This window comes from Lichenostomus cassidix, chromosome 3, assembly GCF_008360975.1.
Source record: "Lichenostomus cassidix isolate B80296 chromosome 3, HeHo_3.0, whole genome shotgun sequence".
NCBI lineage: Eukaryota > Metazoa > Chordata > Aves > Passeriformes > Meliphagidae > Lichenostomus > Lichenostomus cassidix.
Genome location: NC_139483.1, coordinates 87,593,376 through 87,611,810, shown reverse-complemented (window position 1 = coordinate 87,611,810; position 18,435 = coordinate 87,593,376). Strand labels below are relative to the sequence as shown.

The 18,435-nt window shown below is 35.6% G+C and overlaps 1 protein-coding gene across 1 annotated transcript in view; it reads left to right on the top strand.

Annotated features, from left to right (window-relative positions):
- The window catches only part of PRIM2 (DNA primase subunit 2), a 92,541-nt gene that overhangs the window by 57,492 nt on the left and 16,614 nt on the right, over nt 1–18,435 (top strand). Inside the window, exons 8-9 of the mRNA XM_085056592.1 lie at nt 789–861; nt 2,030–2,215. Of these exons, the coding sequence (XP_084912718.1) occupies nt 789–861; nt 2,030–2,215 (259 nt within the window). The remainder of the gene's footprint in view (nt 1–788; nt 862–2,029; nt 2,216–18,435) is intronic.

The window sequence follows — 18,435 nt, the reverse complement described above, 5'->3', positions numbered from 1 at the left end:
ACCAGCTGGAGGCCAATCCCTAGTGGAGTACCTAGGGTCCTGTCTTGTTTAGCTTCTACTTTAAAGCCTTGAGTGATGGAATTGAGTGTACTCAGCAAGTCTCAGATGATATAAAACTAGGAAGAATCCTGGGCTTTCCAGCACAAATGAGAAGAGGCTGAGAGAACTGAGGCTGTTCAGCCTGGAGGAGATAAATTTCAGGAAGTGTGTGTGTGCATTTTATCAGTGTATGTAAATAGGTGTCTGATAAGGAGTAAAGAAAAAGTGAGAGTCTTAGTGGTATCCAGTGATAGGCTAGGAGGCAATGGGCAGAGGCAGACATACAGGATATTCCACTTCAGCATAAGAAAACAGTTTTTTATTGCCAGAGTGGTTGAATGTTGGAACAGGTTGCTCAGAAGGTTATGAGTCTTATGAGTCTCTGTCCTTGGAGATGCTCAAAACCCAGCTTGGTGAGATCCTAAGCAACCTGCTGTAGCAAATACAATTTTGAGCAGGGGTTGGACTAAACAATCTTCAGTGGTCTCTCTCAACCTCAGGAGTAATGTGATCCTGTGATCTAAATCCTCTATGACCCATCACCCTTTAGATAAAAGGAGAGAGGATTCCTTTACTAAGTTTGCTCTAATGTTTGCTTTATGAGTCCTAATTACTTTGTTTCTTGTTTTTGCCTGATATGAAATATTTGCAGTCCATAATTGATAAATTATTTTCTTTGTAAATTTCTAAACTTAAAAATATTTTGGAACTGCCTTAAATTACGACATACTGTTTGCTTTGTTTTTCAGCCATTCTTACATTGGCCCAGATTACAGCATCCAAAAGAACACTGGAAAAATTTCTCTAGAGCAGATCGATGCGGTAATTTGTGTTTCTGGAGTTATATAGGATGTTGAAGTGTAACTTTTTAAATGCAAGTACTCTATGTACAAACAAAATAGAAAGCCTTTGTCTTCTTTTTTTTCATATTTGCTTTGTAACTGTTGAATGAAATTGTGTTCAAAATGTTCAAAATTGTGTTCAAAAGTTCAAAATAGGGCAGAATTAACTGAAAATGCATCTAAGCAGGATTCAGACTCCGAGTGAAGTTATAGTGAAATGCTTAATTTGCTGTTTAATTTTGTGTACTTTCACAAATACCTAACATAATTATCAGCAGAATTCAACAAAATTTTCTTATTTAACAATCTTGCCAACTATGATGTTTAGTTTATGATTACTGTGTTGCAGTATTAGTATTTTCAATGCTGTTTTTTTCTTTTTGACTTACAGGAGGTGTTTTGAAAACAAGAAAGTAAATAAAATGGAAGTAAAACATGGCATGTAAAACACCATGCATAAATTATACAGAGTCAATTAAAAACATATTGTAACTCCTTTATTCAAATTTTAGGAATTACGTGTTTTCAGTGTCCATCCTAACCACGATGGAATGTTTCTCTAGCAGTGAATTCCATGACTTGGATGTTAAAAGATAACAATATAAAGCCCAAGTAAACTTGAATGTTACATTGTTTTTTTTAGTCTCCGAGATCATGCTTTTTGAGAAATAGTATTCTTCAGGGGAAAATCCCGGCAGATTAGTTGCAAAGGCTTTTACTCTTGCTTGTTGTTTTTCAAAGATTTTTTTTTAAAAAAAATCCACTCTCCTTCCCCAACCCCCCAAACTCTATCAGAGGTCACTTTCTCATTCCAGGTGCTAAAATAAAGCAGAGTCAAGAAATATTGTAATTAAAGTGTGAATATGTTTTTCCTGAAAGCAATTAAACCTGTGTTACTTTGTAGCTGGAGACAGTCTGATACTACCACCTGTATTACTCTGTCCTTTGGATTTCGTTCTTGAGATGGTGATTGAATTGGATAGTTCATGGACTCGTGTTATGAATTCAGTCCCAAGGCTGGCTGTACACATATCTTTTCTTCCAGCCATTGGCATTTTCCAGTGGAGCTAATTAATAATCACAGTAAGCATATATCCTACAAATGAAATGATCAGTATGCCTTAACACAGAAATCCTTCTCTTGCCAGCTGTCTGTGAAGTCGTTCCCCCTGTGCATGCGGCAGTTGCACAGAGCGCTCCGTGACAGCCACCACCTCCGGCACGGGGGCCGCATGCAGTACGGGCTCTTCCTGAAAGGCATCGGCCTCACCCTGGAACAGGCCCTGGAATTCTGGAAGAAAGAATTTATCAGAGGAAAAGTGGATGCAGATAAGGTAATTTGACAGATGAAAAAAATCTCAATGTGGGAATGTGAGGATGTAGTTAATTTGTACATTGTGCTACAGATTTGAATAGATGCTGCTTAAAATAGATAATTGGGCAAAAGCTACAGTAATGTCTTTTAAAGGTGGGAGGCTTTTTTTTTTCTTCTTTTTGCTTATAATTGTAGTAATTTTGTTGGGTATTCACCTGAACTATAGTAAAAAAGGCAAGCCATGAAGACACTTTTTATAGATGAGGACGAGAAAAATCTTAGCAGTAGATTACTAGGAAACCAATGTCCTTTATGAAATACAGGTACTATGTAATGAAATTAATTCACCAAGCAGATAAGTGACCACAAACAGTTTGATCTGAAAGGCAAGGTTAGCCTTTTTTGTTTTCTAATAAAAATTACTAATTGGACAGCTCTGTGTGAAGTGGTCTTGCCTCAGCAAATTTACAGTTGAAGAATGAAAGAAGAAAGAAGAATACATTCAACAGAATATGTTCTCTTCTGGAGACAGAAGACAGAAGAATATGCTCAAGGAAATAGTGAGAAAATACTATTCAGTGCAATGGGAGGTGTTACTGGCGTATTAGTCATTGGCCTAACCCTTGCCAATATTTTTGAGAATATTGTGGGTGAGGAAGTTGTAATGTCTAATTTTTGGAGCATTGTGAACTTATCTGGAGCAGCTCAGGTAGAATGAAGGAAGCTTGGCCTGTGGTATATGTTAGAGCAGAGTTTCAGATCTTATTTCAGTTTTGTGTGGAGGGTGATACTTTGTTATTAATATTGTGGGATCTCAGCCTTCCATAGTACTCTGAAGTATTTTGCAGTGCTTGGTAGACAGTCTTTTGTTACCTTGGGCTCTCTGGGCCATGGCTATGTATACAAGATACAGGGCAAAAAATAAAATCAGCTAAAATGAATTATGATATGTATGCCTCTTTCAAGACCCAGAAGATAGATCAACTTATCTGCAAATTTTTGGGGTAGGAGAAAGGGATTTAAAGGTATGATTTGAATGAGGATCTAAATCTCTGTTTATCTAGTTCCTTAAATGTGAAATGATATAAAAGGAGATAGGTAGTTTGTTAAAAAAACCTTCAAAATGCATTTTTTTTACGAAAGTCTCAATATCTCTGAAGACAGGCAATACATTTTGCAGTGGAATGCCAATTAATTACTAATTGTATTTGGTTTATGTGGACAGGTTTTGGTAGTGGATGGGGATACAGGATTAGGTTCTGTGAGAAATTGCTATTGGTCCTTTTCAAGTTCTAGAAAACCAACTTCAAACCGGGATAGAAAAGAAAACTAATTTTTCATGCTTTTACTAAATGGTGTTGTCGGCCTGTGGATTTTCATAGTAGTGTAATACAACTTTTAATGTCCTGAAAAAAGGAAGATTAATACAATTCTTATTGCTGTTTTCTTCTTTTGAAATTTTTCTTTTCTGGCATTCATGCCATTGCTCCTTTCTGGTAGAGTGTAGATAATTATACTGTTTCATTTTACTGGAGCCTTGTGAAGATATATGCATGATACTCTGTAAAGATTAAGGTTAACCATGTATTACCTACTGACTTGTATATATTGCACAATGGAAGTGTTCAATTTGCTGGAAATTAGTTGATTTCAAAACTGTTTGTTCACTTGTGTCGTTAATGGCTGCGACATCTATGCCAATTCTCAATCCTAAGAATTCTTGGCACACAACTACAAGTCTTCAGCAGGAAGGAAGTTACCATGAGCACATTAGCAGCAAACTGGCTAAGCATAGTCTCCAGGCTGAGCATAGACATATGGATAATTTTCACCAAAAAGAACTCCTTCAGTGCTCTGAATAACTGATTCAGGCATACCTCAGAGCTCATTGGTAAAAACACTGTAGAAAAGTTTTTAAGAAATTATATTTTACCTTTAGAGAGGAATCTGTGAAGTATGAATGAAACGTGAAACCATGTAGTCAGTAGGAAAAAAAATCAAGTAACACCTACAAAGCAAGCACTGAAACTGGTGAAGATGCTCTGTTGATGGGGCAGGGGAGAGAATGGTCATGTATTGGCGTGTTCAGAAACAGAGACAAATGCAGAGTGCAAAATAGAACATCTTCTAATTTAGGCACTGCAATTAAAATTACTCTGCAAATTGCTAGGCTGTGAGTGCCTAAATGGTAAATTATTATTGTTGTTCAGATGAAAGGATCAACTGCCAAATAGGAGTAGATGCTTTACTTGTGACTGAATGGTTGTGCCAGTTGGCTTTATAACCTCAGTGTTATTTTAAGACTGCTTGTTTTCTCTATAAATTATAATCTTACTCTAAACAGATATTAATTCTCATAGATTCTTTCACTGTTCTATCTTAAGAAGTAACTCCAGACCCTGTAAAAAAGGGTGGGGGGGGAGGGGGGGGGAAAGAAATGTAACTCCAGTGTGATTTAAAAATATTTAAAACACAAAGGTAATAAGATGACAAGACAAATTAAATAGAGTACAGATGTAAAAATGCTTTGATAGTTGAAAATAAAGTCCTCTAACAGAAATCATTGTAGTGGAGATTGTTACTGTTTTCAGAATTTTTTGTGTGATTAACCTGTGAATGTGGAAAGGATTTGACAGATAATGTGTTAGTTTGAACAAAGGAAAGAAGGAATGCAGGATCAGTTTCTTTAAGGTGTTATTCAGTTACTTCTTTAGTTATAGCCTGGATCCGAGGTTTTGATGCAGATGGAAGGCTTAAGGCAGCCCATCTCTTTTTTGTTTCCTTTGCTACACATACTTCTGCTACTTGTTCTTTTTCGTAGCAGTAATTGGAGTATGGTGGTACAAAATGCCCTTTTCTAGTACTCTTGAGTTTTTTCCTTTTTGTGCAGAAGTAACAGTTGCTAGTTATACACTTCTGTGTTGAAAAGTAATTCCTTTGATATTGCAATTTGATTTTGCACTGGTTTTTATTATTGTTGCATATGCTACTGAAGCACATCTTAAAATTGTGCAAGACTGTGGGGGTTTATTTATTTATTTAATAAATCTCCAAAACTGAAGTGCTACTGTATTTGCAAAATTATCCTTGTGACAGAACAGCTTTCTTGTTCTTGTGACTTCTTACTGAAAACAAGACATAGCCCTTTAGGCCCTGTGTTCTAGGACTCTTTCCTCAGAGATGTTTCCTCAGCACTCAGGCTGGCAAAGGCTCTTATTTGTCCTGACTCAGTCTTACAGATTAACTCACTGAAGTTTCATATGGCACATTGCTTTCTGTCACAGTTGATCGCAAATGGCAAGGGGCAGGTTGTTTTCTAGCTGTCTATGCTTCTTCATGCCTTCCTGCTAGTGAAGGTCCTCATGACAGATACTTTGCTGGAAGAAGGAAAAGGGAAGTTTCCTGAAATTCAGTCTCGCCCAGAGTCTGTTACTGGTAAAGAAACAAACCTTTCACAATGAAGCTTTTGAACTTCAACTGATTATCAATATATTCTGTGTGTTTCTTCCACACGTGAGGATCATGCATAAAAGTGAGGACAGCCAACATGACAGCCATATGCTGCATCAATATGCAGAGGAATATATCTCCTACTCTATTAAAAAACAGTGAAACTTTGGGATGAAGGTACATCCCCAATGAGATGGTTCCAGTGACTTTATTTTCCTGGCTTTTTGATTTCTTTTCCAGTTGATCTTAGGAGGTTCTTGAGTCTGGATTAAAGCCTTTACCTTGACTGCAAACAGCTGGTGTTGAGTGTTTCTTCCAAGGCCACCCAGAAATTCCATTAAGGGGAGCTTGGACTAGGGACCTCCTAAGGTCTTTTCCAGCCTGAATTACCTTGTTACTCAGAAAGGACTGAATCCAGGTAGAAGCACATGTTTGTGAGAGCCAGCCGCTAGAGGGAGACAAGATAGTACAGAATAAACAAATATAATGTATAGATGTAAATTAGAAGTGTTTATGCTCTAATGCTTTGTAAGTCTGTACAATTATATTATTTGAAAAGCTCTGTGTATTTAAATGAAAATAGAAGTAGGCACTTGGTAATCTTCAGGTCAGTGCTTTTAAGCACATGCAGCTATCCCCAGTGCAATTTAGAATGCATTGATGATGTGGTGGTTCTTAAAAACAACCTCCACCTGCTTAAATTCCCAGGAATATTTTCTCTATCAGTCAGTTGGTTACATTTGGTTTTGGTATTTTACTTTCTCATTTGTTAGAGATTTGATTTATTCTTAGATTATTTTTTCCTTACTTGCCCCCTTTATATTGGGTATTGCTACCTACTATTTTAGGAACATTTTATTCATAAATCAGAAAAGGATCATTATTCTGTCACATTTTTAATTATAATTCTCTAATTGAAAGTAATCTACTATTTTTATTCTGGAGTTATTTAAACTTTACAAATCTGCAGCCTAGAGTGACATTTTGAACAGCAAGTCACAATATTTAATATCTAAGAGATAAAGATATAATTGAAATCCCTCTATATGGATTAAAATCTCATTTTAAAGAAATTGTACATCAGTAGCACTGTAATGTAAATAGGTGGCCAGGTTTGAATTCTCCTGAGACATATGAAGACTAAAATAGAACTTCAAGAAAATGTTGTTTTCTCTTCTAGGATATATAAAACAAAATTGTAATAAAATTGCAGCATATATTGGCTGTAAGATCTTATTTCCTGAATTCTGTAGAAGTGGAAGACTATGTCATGGTAACAAAGTGGTGATATAATAAGGAATATTGTTGTTGGTTTCGTTGGTTGTCAGGGGTTGTGATATTCACATTATTGATTAAATTATATTTTGGTGTTAAACTTACCATAGAATCAAAAAGATGTTTTTTCCTTCCACCAATGACTGTAAAAATTAGCTTTAGTAGAACTACTTACTATCTGCATTTGTCTTTGATTATTTGGAATTTATGATTTCAGACACTAGTTGTAGGGAAATAGAACAAGTGAATTTTAAAGATTTTGAGTGAATAATTTTTATTATGTATTGGCAAAATTACATTCCATTCATAACATTTATTATATGTTGAATGGCTATATTTACCTAGTATAACTGAGTATAAAGAAAGTAAAAATACTGTTATGGTGTGTTTCAAAATGTGTTTTATATACTACAAAGTTAGCAGTTGAAATTTCTTCAATAGCAGGCTAGAAGCGATTTAATTGTCAGAAGAAATATGAAAATGCATTTTTCATTTACACAACTCATTTTTATTCCCAAACTTACTGTTTAATTTGCATTAAACCTTTTCCTTAAAAGCAAGTTTGAATAAAAATACAGTAATGTGCAATTGTGTTTCAATGTGCAGGGGTGTTTCAAGACTGTAGGTGGTCCACGGCCTGAATCCTAGGCATGTAGACTTGAAGTAAAAAATAATATTTAATTTGAATTTTAACCCCAAAGGCTAAAGAAAAGAACCAGGTAAAGAAAAGAAAGCCAAGCCTATGAAATCAGAGTATTTGTGCAAAACTGTGAAGTGACTCAACCAAGATGTTGAGTTAGATGTTGAGATGGTTGTTAGGAACTGAACAGCCTCTGAGACAGTGATACACTGAACACCAAGTTAAAAAGCTAGTCATGGCAGTTTCCAGAAATCAGCTTTACGTCAGTAAGTCAAACATCAGGAGATCTACTCTTTTCATAAAACTTAGTGGTTTTTTTGCATACAAATTGAAGCCTGGAGGATAACAGGTGCGTTGTTCAAATGGGACATAACTTGTTGAAAGTGATATTCACATGAAGACAGATGGCTGCTGAGATCAATTAGCTGCCTTGATCTTGGCTGAAGAGAATAGTCTGGCGTGTCTTTTGTATTTTAATAAGAAATATGCAGAAGAGGCGTATTGAGTAAATTTGGCTTATAGTAAAAATTTATACAACTCGGCATGAGAATTAAAAGCACGACTTCAAGCTATAAATGCATGGATTGCTGGTGTTACATGTTGGTTGTATCTGGAAAAAGATTTGTTTTTTTTTCCTTTGGCTATGGTAGTTTGCTAATAAGCAGTGAGGAGTTAGACTTAAATGACTGAAAATCTTGAGGACTTATGTTGTGAAAAGCTATTTTCTTCCCCATTCGGTTCCATATGAATGGTTGGAGCTGAGCCTGACAACTAGGATTTCCTTGCAAAACCTCTGTGGTCTGGCCACGGAGTTTAGAATCATGAAATCATAATATCGTTCTTTAGCTGAATAGAAAGAAGCCATTAAAGTTCAATTGCCATTAAAATTGGGTTATTTTTGGCTTTATGACTATCACAGCATGTGTGTTAAGTGTGCAAGATTGTTGCTGTCATATATTGTTATTTAAAGTTGGTTTTTATAGGCAGGAGTTTGTCCTTTGTGTCCTTCATGTCCTGCAGGTCCTGTGCATATTTGCTTATGCTTACTAGCATTCTGTTCCCTTCACTTATCGAGTACTTGAGAGTTTTGAAAGCTCATCTGGGTCCTGTTGGTGTGTTACTGACACACTGGTCTGCGTGGTTTGGTTTTGTCAATTTGTTTTGTGTGCCTATTGACTACAGCAGTAGGGAGGAGATCTGTAATGGATTCTGGAAGTGAGAGGACTGAGAAAGGATGCTCACAGGGGTTGCATTTGATTGTATTCCAAGGAAGAGGGTACTTAGGGCCATGGGTTAGTGACAGAGTTGGCAGTGTTAGGCTTATAGTTGGACTTGATCTTAAAAGTCTTTTCTAACACAGATGATTCTACATTTCTGTGATCATACTGAATAACTTCTTGCAGAGTCCTGTTAAATCCTGCCAAAGCACAGGAAGGAACTGGGATAAGATTCCTTACTGACTGTATCAAATGTAGAGATTAGCAATGCCTGTAAAGATATAACTGTGGCTAGAGGGAAGTCCCTATTAGCATTGTCAGTGTTACTTGTGTTTAGTCTTGTGTACACAATGATTCTGGAAAGACTGCAGAAAATTAGCTCATCTAATCAGAGCCAGAGATAGCTGTGTGCTTCCTGTTTAATTAAGCATCGTGAGATCAAATCAAAATTGTTTAAAGTTGTTTGCATCAGATAATGATTTTTATTAGGACTTAGATATAAATAATAGTATGAAATCGCTGTCATTAAAATAACATGCCATGATGCATTTATGGATGTTGCTGCCTGATATGATTAATAATTCAAGTTCTACAAAGCAGTTGATACCATTTCTGCTTTCCTGACAGATAAAAATTTCTGACTTTGCTGCAAAGAGATTTACTAGTAACATCTACATTGTTCACAATCCTCACACAAATACGTGCTAGTTTGTAGGTATTGCTGCTCTGACTTCTTTACTAAACAAAAAATATGGACTTGTTCTGTGGCAGTTTCTTTTATAGTTTGTTTTACTTTTGGTTCCAAATTAGGCAAGTGAACAAAGCACATCATAATTTTGGCTGGCACGTAAGAAGTCAGATGACGAGAAATCCAATAGGAATATAAGATTAGGTGTTCGGTTTATTTCAGGAAAATAAGATGAAAGTAATTTTTTTCATGATTTCTGCCCATATGCTATATACATAATCATCACTGAAAATGTACTGTTAACTTACAATTTTATGTAAACATAAATACATAAGCAAACACACATGCACTCTGCTTCCAATGGTAGATGCTGCACCAGTTCCTTTTGGCAGGGGAATAATCTGTAATTTCACTTTGTAATGTTTTCTTTCAGTTTGCATTATAATTTTTTTTTTACTGACACACTGGAAGTTCTGAGCACTAGAAGGAATAAAAACAAGGCCTTACTTTGTACCTTTTGCTTGTAAGAATTTCTTTGACTTTAAGCAATATTGCCTGACCTTTTAAACTCAAGGTGCTTACAGGTTTATCAGTGAAATTAAGGATGCTAAGGAGGAAATGTCTTTGAGACATAATTGCGTTTTAATTATGCCCTGTAGCTAATGTAGATGCATATTAAACTCAATCATATTTCTGTGTATTTCCCTCTGAAACTTTCTTTTCTGAGGCCTTTAATTAAAAATCAGCATATCAGTGTCTCTTATAGTTATCTAAGCTTAAGAATATTCACAAAAATCTGCTTCATTTTATAATTTTTTTTCATAAGATAGTATATTTTTTACAGAAACTTCTAATTAAAAAGCATTAATTTTTGCTTAATAGATTCAAAATGTTAAAGCAATATTTCTTAAATAAAATGCATGTGGTATAAACCCATTATTTTTTGCCATATTTTTGTTTCATGAATGCTGTTCCAATGGACCCCAATGAATATGATGTACTGGAAAACATTAAAGCGTATTAGACTGTAATATACATGGGGGCTATAGTGTACACATAAATATTTGAGGAATCACAGTAATAAGTGATGGTAAAAATGTGTACTCTTTCATTCCAAGCTCAATCCGTTTTTCAATTTTCTCAATTATTCTAGTTAAAACTGGAACTCTGCAGTCTTTGTTGTGATACTGAAGTTATGGTGGCATTTGCCTATGGTTATACACTTGAAAGTGCTTTAATTTGTTCAGCATTTTTTAACCTGTTAAAAATGTATGATTTTCAGTTTTCATTTTCTGAATTACATTAAAAGGGAAAATTTTGGGCAGTCTTTCAACCCATGGCACATCTTAGGGATAGAGAAGAGCTCTAGCTATCATCTCTCTTCCAGGACATTAACAGTGCTGGTGTAGTTTAAATGATGTTTAACTGTGCTAGGTACCATAAAAATAAATAGGATCACTTTTTGTAGTTGTTACATATTAAACATAGAAATCTGTATTTAATAATAAAATGTATGAACTGGTTGGTGATAAGGTTCTTGCAGTGAAGAGAGTGAAAGCAATAATTATCATTCCTGTACTAAAACTAATTTAGATCAGAATCTGCTGTCTTGTGGCTTGTTTTATTCTCAGCAACACACATTGCTGTAGATATTCCATGATGTAGTGTCTTTCTAGAACTGCGTGTATAAAAATGAATGTTGAAGCCAGACCTTTAATTTTCTAAGATTCCTTTTGTAGTTTTGAAGCACTTGTCAGTCTTGCACTTTATTATTGGTGCAGACGGACTGTACTTGTCAGAAGAGGTTTCTGTTTTATTGGCCTGTGCAGCAGCAAGAAAGTCATTCCATGACATTTTAAGAAAAGTAATGGATGGATTTGCCTATCTGGCTGATAAATTTCTAAGTTTAGGGATTGTGAAATATCTGTCACTAAATATAGAGCTTTTAGCAGACTCTTTTGAATATCTTCTTAACCATACATCTCTCTCTCTTTAACCATCTGCTGAAAAATACCTGCTGCAAATTGCTGCACACACACTGGTAATGTATTTAAGCTCTTTGGCTGTTTACCCCAAGTTCTGAGATGGGGTTAGCGTTTTTTGAGATGCAAATCTTTTCATCTGTATGTTTTTATTATCTTCCAGGACAAGCTGAATGACATAGCAAGCCTGTTCCTGTTGTGTTCCTGTGCTTTTTGAACACAAAAGTTTTGATAGAATAGTTTTTTAATCTTGATACACTTATTTGAAATAATGTTCTAAAATTATTTTATCAAACATTCAGATATCCTGTAATTGTATAAACTGTTTTCATAAACAAACCCTAGATTTCTGAATACTTTTGTTTGAGAATGTCCATGTAATTGCTGTAACATCATATGGCTGTCATATTCCATGTCTATATTCAGCCAGTAAATCATGGATATATTTCATATTCAGTCATCCAGAAAAGCAGCATGTTGTATCACATGTGCACTCTGCTGATATACCACAATAGGCAAAATGTAAATAAAAATGTACTTTTGCTTTCAGAGTTGATATAACATTCTGCCTCATGTCTTTGAAATCTGTTGAGTCTCATGAATAAAGACAGAACAGCTCTTCATACATTATTTGTTCTTATGTGCAATTTATGTTTTTGAAATTTAATATATTGATTTAGGAAAGGGAAATGACTGTAATAGGGCTTAACTATTTCAACATTATAGAGGTTACTACTTCTTGAAAGAAGGTTGGGTTCTAATTTTTTATGAAATGTACAATGCTATTTAGCTGTGAGACTGAATTCTGCATAATGCGGTGTGCGCTGAGCTTTTACTGCTCTGTGCATCCCTTCTTAAGCCCACTCAAAAAGGAGAAAAACAAAATGTCCCTCAAATATGGTTTGTTTGTGGTTTTTTTAAGGTTTTGGGATTTTTTTGTTCATTTGTTTTCTGTTTCCCTGTTTTTCTTTTGGTCCCCTGCTGCACATGTGGGAGTGGAAGCCTGTGGTCTTTATGGCAAGTTCTGCTGTTCAAATTCCAATTTATTTTCTTTTTCTATTTCATCTGCTTAATGGAGTTGAATTTGGAGCATGATAACTAGGACAATACTAGTTAACTCTAACAAACTTTTCTTCACAAAAAAAAAATTGCAGTAGTTTGGTTCCTTCTTGTGCTTTGTTGCCAAAAAACCAGTTATTTTCCTGTTTTTAGAAGTTTACAACAGATACTAAAAATGAGATTTATGTGACTTCTTCTGAGACAGTTCAGAGCAGTCTGGTAGTAGAGCTTCTTTATTCTTCTGTTCCCATTTTCCTTGCAGTCAAGTAATCTTTTACTTTAAAAAAAAAAGAAAATAAAATAGTCTTGTGTATTTTTAAAACAAGCTTTCTTTAGTTGAGTGCAGAAAGGCTCCTGTCATAATTGCAGTCTAGAGTTGAAATACGTCTTGATTATAGTGCACTTTGCATAAGATAGAATATAAAATGTTCTTTTTATGTAAGCAATTCTCTTTATTATGACAGCAAGGGCTGATACCTGTTTTTCTGCACTTCTTTTTGATCATTATCTGAAAATGTGATTTTGGCTCTTTTTGTCCTGTTAATAAATTAAAAAATCTGATTTTACAGCAGAGTTTTTAGAGAATGCCAGTTTTTAGGGAGAGAGAGAAAATGATCTTGAGCTAAACTATACTGTTAATAGGGCTGCAATATGTATTTTACTGTATGTTCAAAAGAGCTGAGAAACATTAACTGTCCATGTACTGTTTTGTGTCTTATTGCCTTGCTTTTGTTACTCTTGTATGACTGCCTCAAAAAAGTTAAGTGTATATGTGTCTAGAGTAGACATAAGGAATACTTATCAGCCTGAGGAAATTTATTCATTACTCAGTCTCCTTGTAATTTTATTTTAAGAATTATTGGATTTTTTTTTTCCAATGATCAATTTATCAAGAAAATAAATCAATTTGTTTTAATCTGTATTTATACTGAGGATTTGCTGGCATCTTGAAATATGTGATTGGGACTTAATATCATTTTGTTCTGCCACTGATCCTTGTCCAAGAGGTTTAACCATATCTCAGTAAAAGGCAGGATTTTTTTGCCACAGTTGTATCAAATTTTGATAACTGTCACTTTGGTTGAAAGGGTATTTTTTAGTCCAAGTCACTAAATATCTTTAAGTAATTCTGCCACATTTGAAAATCTGAGGCTTAGGGTGAAATTCAAATAAAACTATAGAACATCATATGAGAGCATTCTTGTTTAGGGAATTGATAGAGCTTGAATAAGCAGTAGGAAATTAGTTTTTGGACTTTAGGTCCCTGGCCAGTCTTCATCTATCTTCACTGTAAATCTGTAATATATGGTGCTGTAGTATACATATAAGTATGGATTTCTCTCAGTTTTGATACAGACCTACTGAATTTCTTTTCTCCTTGGTGTACATTCTCTTTACACTTGGATTATAAACTGCCATTAAGATCAATAGAAACCTAGCCTATATAGTCAATAGTGTCTAGAGAATGATTTATTTAATGAGCCTCTAGGTGCCTATGTTAGGGCAAATGGAATTGTTCCCCAGACTCCTCTGATTGCATTGACCTCCATTGATAATTGGAGATGTCTAGATTTAGATGTCTGGAGTGGAATCTTACTCCTGCAGATGCAGTTAGTTACTATTCTACTTGTGTTTAACTTTCTAGTCATCAAAATAAGGAGAGAGAGGACTTCCCCCACCTCCCCAACCAAGCCACAAATGGTACACAGTACATTTACTCACCCTGTGCTGACCAGTGTCCCCTCAGTCCCTAAGCAGTGACCAGCAGCACCCAGCCAACACAGAGTGGTTTATGTGCTGAGCATGATTTTCTGTGGTATGGAATATGCCTTAGCTAACTGTCCCATCTGTGCTTCCTCCCAGCTTCTTGTGCACCTCCTCTCTGGCAGAGCATGGGGAACTGAGAAGTCCTTGACTCAGAGTAAGCACTAATTATAAACAGCCAAAACATCAGTGTGTTAACAACATCATTCTCTTACTAAATCCAACACATAGCACTGTACCAGCTACTGGAAAGAAAATTAACTTTATCCCAACTGAAACCATCAGAATAACTTAGATACAGAGAGAAATATTGCAATTTTTTGAAGTAGCTAATAAAATTTTTCATAGGTGACCAAGTGTGTGGCTAAAAAACCCTATCAAGTTGTTATAGGAGATGGCTTTAAGATGTGTTGTGCTGATGATTTGATGCAGTGTCTTGAGGCAGAAGACACCCTGCTGTGGTTTATGTTTTACTTTTCCTGGTTCAAAGTCCTGGTGCATGTAAATGTGTGAAGAAATTGTGTACATAAATTGTATATTTAACTAAATTATACTAAGGCAAGCTTAGACTGTTATAAATAAAAGCCTTCATCAGCCACACACTTTATGCTCATGAAGGTAGTTGTATACAAAGTGTTTGACCGATACAAAGATTTTCTCATTTCCTTGTAGTAAATGAAGCAATCTCCAGGGCAAAGTGGTTCTTGCCTCATGTAGTTTGGAAATCCTGGAACTGGAGGGGAAAAGGTTTTTTTTGCTAATGTGAATTGGTTTGTGCTGACTGCTACACAATGTGTTAGTTTTCCAGCTTGGTTTTAGGTGATTCCTCTGATCTGTACCTTTGAGGTAGAAATTGGGCTACAGGATGATAATTTAGGACAAATTTTTGTTGTTGGCAGATAGAGAAGCATTTATTTGTGCTCCTAAATGACAACTGTGCTTGCAAAAAGATAATCTCAAGTTGAAGTTATTTTAAGAATGAACTTAAAAAAAGAAAAGTTGCTTGGATAAAGATATGCCAACTAAGCAGTGTCAACAGTAATGATTTGAGTGACTGCCTAGGAAATAGATGAAAAAGAGAACCAATTATTTCAGAAGATACACGACTGTGTGTGATAAAATTATGAATTTGAAGCTGTTATCTATACAGGCTCAACAATTTTAGACAGGAAATTACCCAATGACTGTTAAAAAAAAGAGGTGTTAAGCCATTACTTCTTTGAATTTTGCAGACTTGGAACTAATCTGCCGGTCAGCTGAGAAACTAGATAAAGTTAGTGCACCATTTTGCTTAGTTGATAGACTTACTGTAAGGAATAGATGCATAAAAGCTTATATGAATATATAAAAGTAGTTTTAACTGAAATATGGGAGTTTTGTGGAATTGTGAACCTGAGTATACAGGGCTTGCAAGACCTGTCAGCAAATTATTTTCCATCCTAATTTGCATGCTGAATATCAGATTTGATAAAAATTTTATGGGGCACCTGGTTCTATTTACAGATACTAATCTGCAAACATGGCAAGTGATATAAGGAAAGTGACTGTCAGTGATGACATGATGCCTGTTGTTCAGTGGCTGGAGTGCCTGGAGAATGTAATTTCTTGTAATTCTTTTTTGAAAGTGTATTCTATTTTATTAAACTGATAATTATGGGGCAGACATGACCCATGCTTTCCTGCTTTGTCTGTCGAAAACTTTCCTTCAAAGGAGAACATACTGCCATTTGTATGGGCCATTTGAGGTACATCTTCGTTCCATATCTAAAGATCTTGTATGCGTTTATGTAGTCAGAATTTACGAAAATGGCTTTTCCTGAAGTTCCTATCTGGAACATGGTAATCTGGTATTGGGCTGTACCAGTTGCAAATATATAGCTTTTGGATATCTATATCTGTATCTAATCTATATCTATCTATATCTATATATTTTCCTTTTTATTTATACTGTAATTTATAATCTGTGTATCTTCTAGTGAAGGCTTTCTAGTGCAGTACGTGTGTCTTAACTAACATTTATTAGGCCAATCAATCCGTATTATCCCGATACTCATGTGAATATATCACTTAAAAGCAAAATGTGAGTTCCTTGTTACAATACACTTATCTATATCAAGTGAACAGTCGCCCAGGCCTCCTTGATTCTGGCTTTGGGCCACTGGTTTTGTCCCACTAATCAGTACTAAGAGCTTTGTTTCTTATAGGGAGAAGTTGTCTAAGAAAGCCTCAGTGTCACCAGGATACTCAGTATCATCGTTAGTATGTTCAGTATCATACAGTGGACACGTCAGTTCATTACAGCAAATACTGGTGCATAAAACCTCAAAACTACCCACTTATCTGGTCTGAAGTGCACTGCTGATGACATCATGTGCAACCTACAGCCATGCCTGGAGGAAAGAGAAGTCCTTAAAAAAATTTGTCTACAGTGATCAAGTTAAAGCTTCGAGAATTGACTTGCAGGTTTTAAAACAAAAATTCACACTGCTGCTAATGCCTAGACTTGCAAGTTCCAAGATCCAAGGGACAATTTTTGGTAGGGCTGTTTTTGCCTCAGCTTCTTGACTTCAGTGTGAACCAGTTCATTGCTTAAACAAGACATATTTCTTGATCTCTTTCTCCCTTGCCAAAGCCATGGCCCATTCACCTCACACATAAATTACAAATGTATTGCAGATTTTAGAAAGCTCGGAGAGCTAAATAGAAGCAAAGTAAGTGAGATAGTCCTGATGTGGGACATACAGTTAAAAAATTGCAGAGAAGCCTTGCTATCAAGTGTGACCAGCAGTAGTTGTCTCAATAATGTAATAATGTTGCTTTGATATTACTGTTTCATAATAACTTTGGCAGTTTCCATTGATATTTAGCACAGACTGTGGCAGGATGTGTAGGACATACCCAGCTTTTCTGTGAATCATTTTTTTGTTTTGTATTCTTTTGTTTCTCAATGGAAACTGCCACACAGAGAACAAGGGAAATGTACTTGTCTCCTGCAGCATCATTACTGTTGAGCAAGTTCATATCAGGGTTCAGTAAGACCCTCAAAAGTTCTTATAAAAATCACCAAAAAATTTTGATGATTTTTCAAATCACTTAATTTGAGTTTGACCTTTTACAGGTTGTTGCCATAATGCCCTTGTAGTAGATTGCAGTTAGAATAGGTGGTGATAGTAGTTATACAGGTTTTTAAGCTGTTTTTCTAAAATAATTTAAAACCAAGCAATTTATAAGCTGTTAGAATGACCCTGCTAACACCTACATGCATGATAATTGCTGTGTGTAATTAATTTTGTAAAAGGAACTTGAATTGAACCACTTCAGTTTGGGGCATTAGAATAAATAGGAAGGGACAAATGCCTCTGCCTTCTTGTTTCTGCAGATTTCAAACATGTCTAATTTTACCTTGGTGCTTTTTCTAGCAAAAGGGGTTGCTCCTCAGGGGTTTTTTTTCCTTTAGGCACATCCTAGAGTAATGGTATTAGAAAGGAATGAGGCTGACCATGGAGTGCATTCCTCAGTGTACAAAGAAAGCTGTTCTGCAGGATGTTTTCTGTAATGAAATGCCGCAATTCATGGTTTCTTCCCACTGAGGATGACCACACAGCCTGTCAGATATTGGCCTGCTAAAATCCTTGATCAATAATAAGAAAAGCTGAATCACAAGGATGAGAGAGCTCTCAGTGAAGCATGTAACTGCACATGTGCCAGCTTGCACCACATAGCTGTGTCATTCTCTGCCATCTGCCGCTCCAAAAACTCTTGAGAGCCAAACAGGATTGCAAGAAAGCAACAAGAAAATATCCAACCTGTCCCAAGGCCGTGTTGTGTTATTATGTTAGCTGTTGTTTCTATTTACTGCAAGAGCTCCTTCTCAGCATAAAGTAATGAGTTAGGTACTGAAAGTAATTTCTGTGGGCATTAAGGCAAGTGATGTGAAAAGTATAGCTCAAGATTTTAGTATACACAGCTGTTCAAGAGGGGCGTTAATTTTCTAGGAAACTAAGCAGTACATCCTGAAGCAGTCACGATTCGCTTTACCCTTGAAAAAAATAATTTAGTTTAACTTAATTGCTTGCTCAAATATCCTTTGTTAAGAAGATGAAATGTGCTTTGATTCATCTTTTGAAAAGGAGGAAAGATTCTAGAGCATCTGGGTAGAAGAAT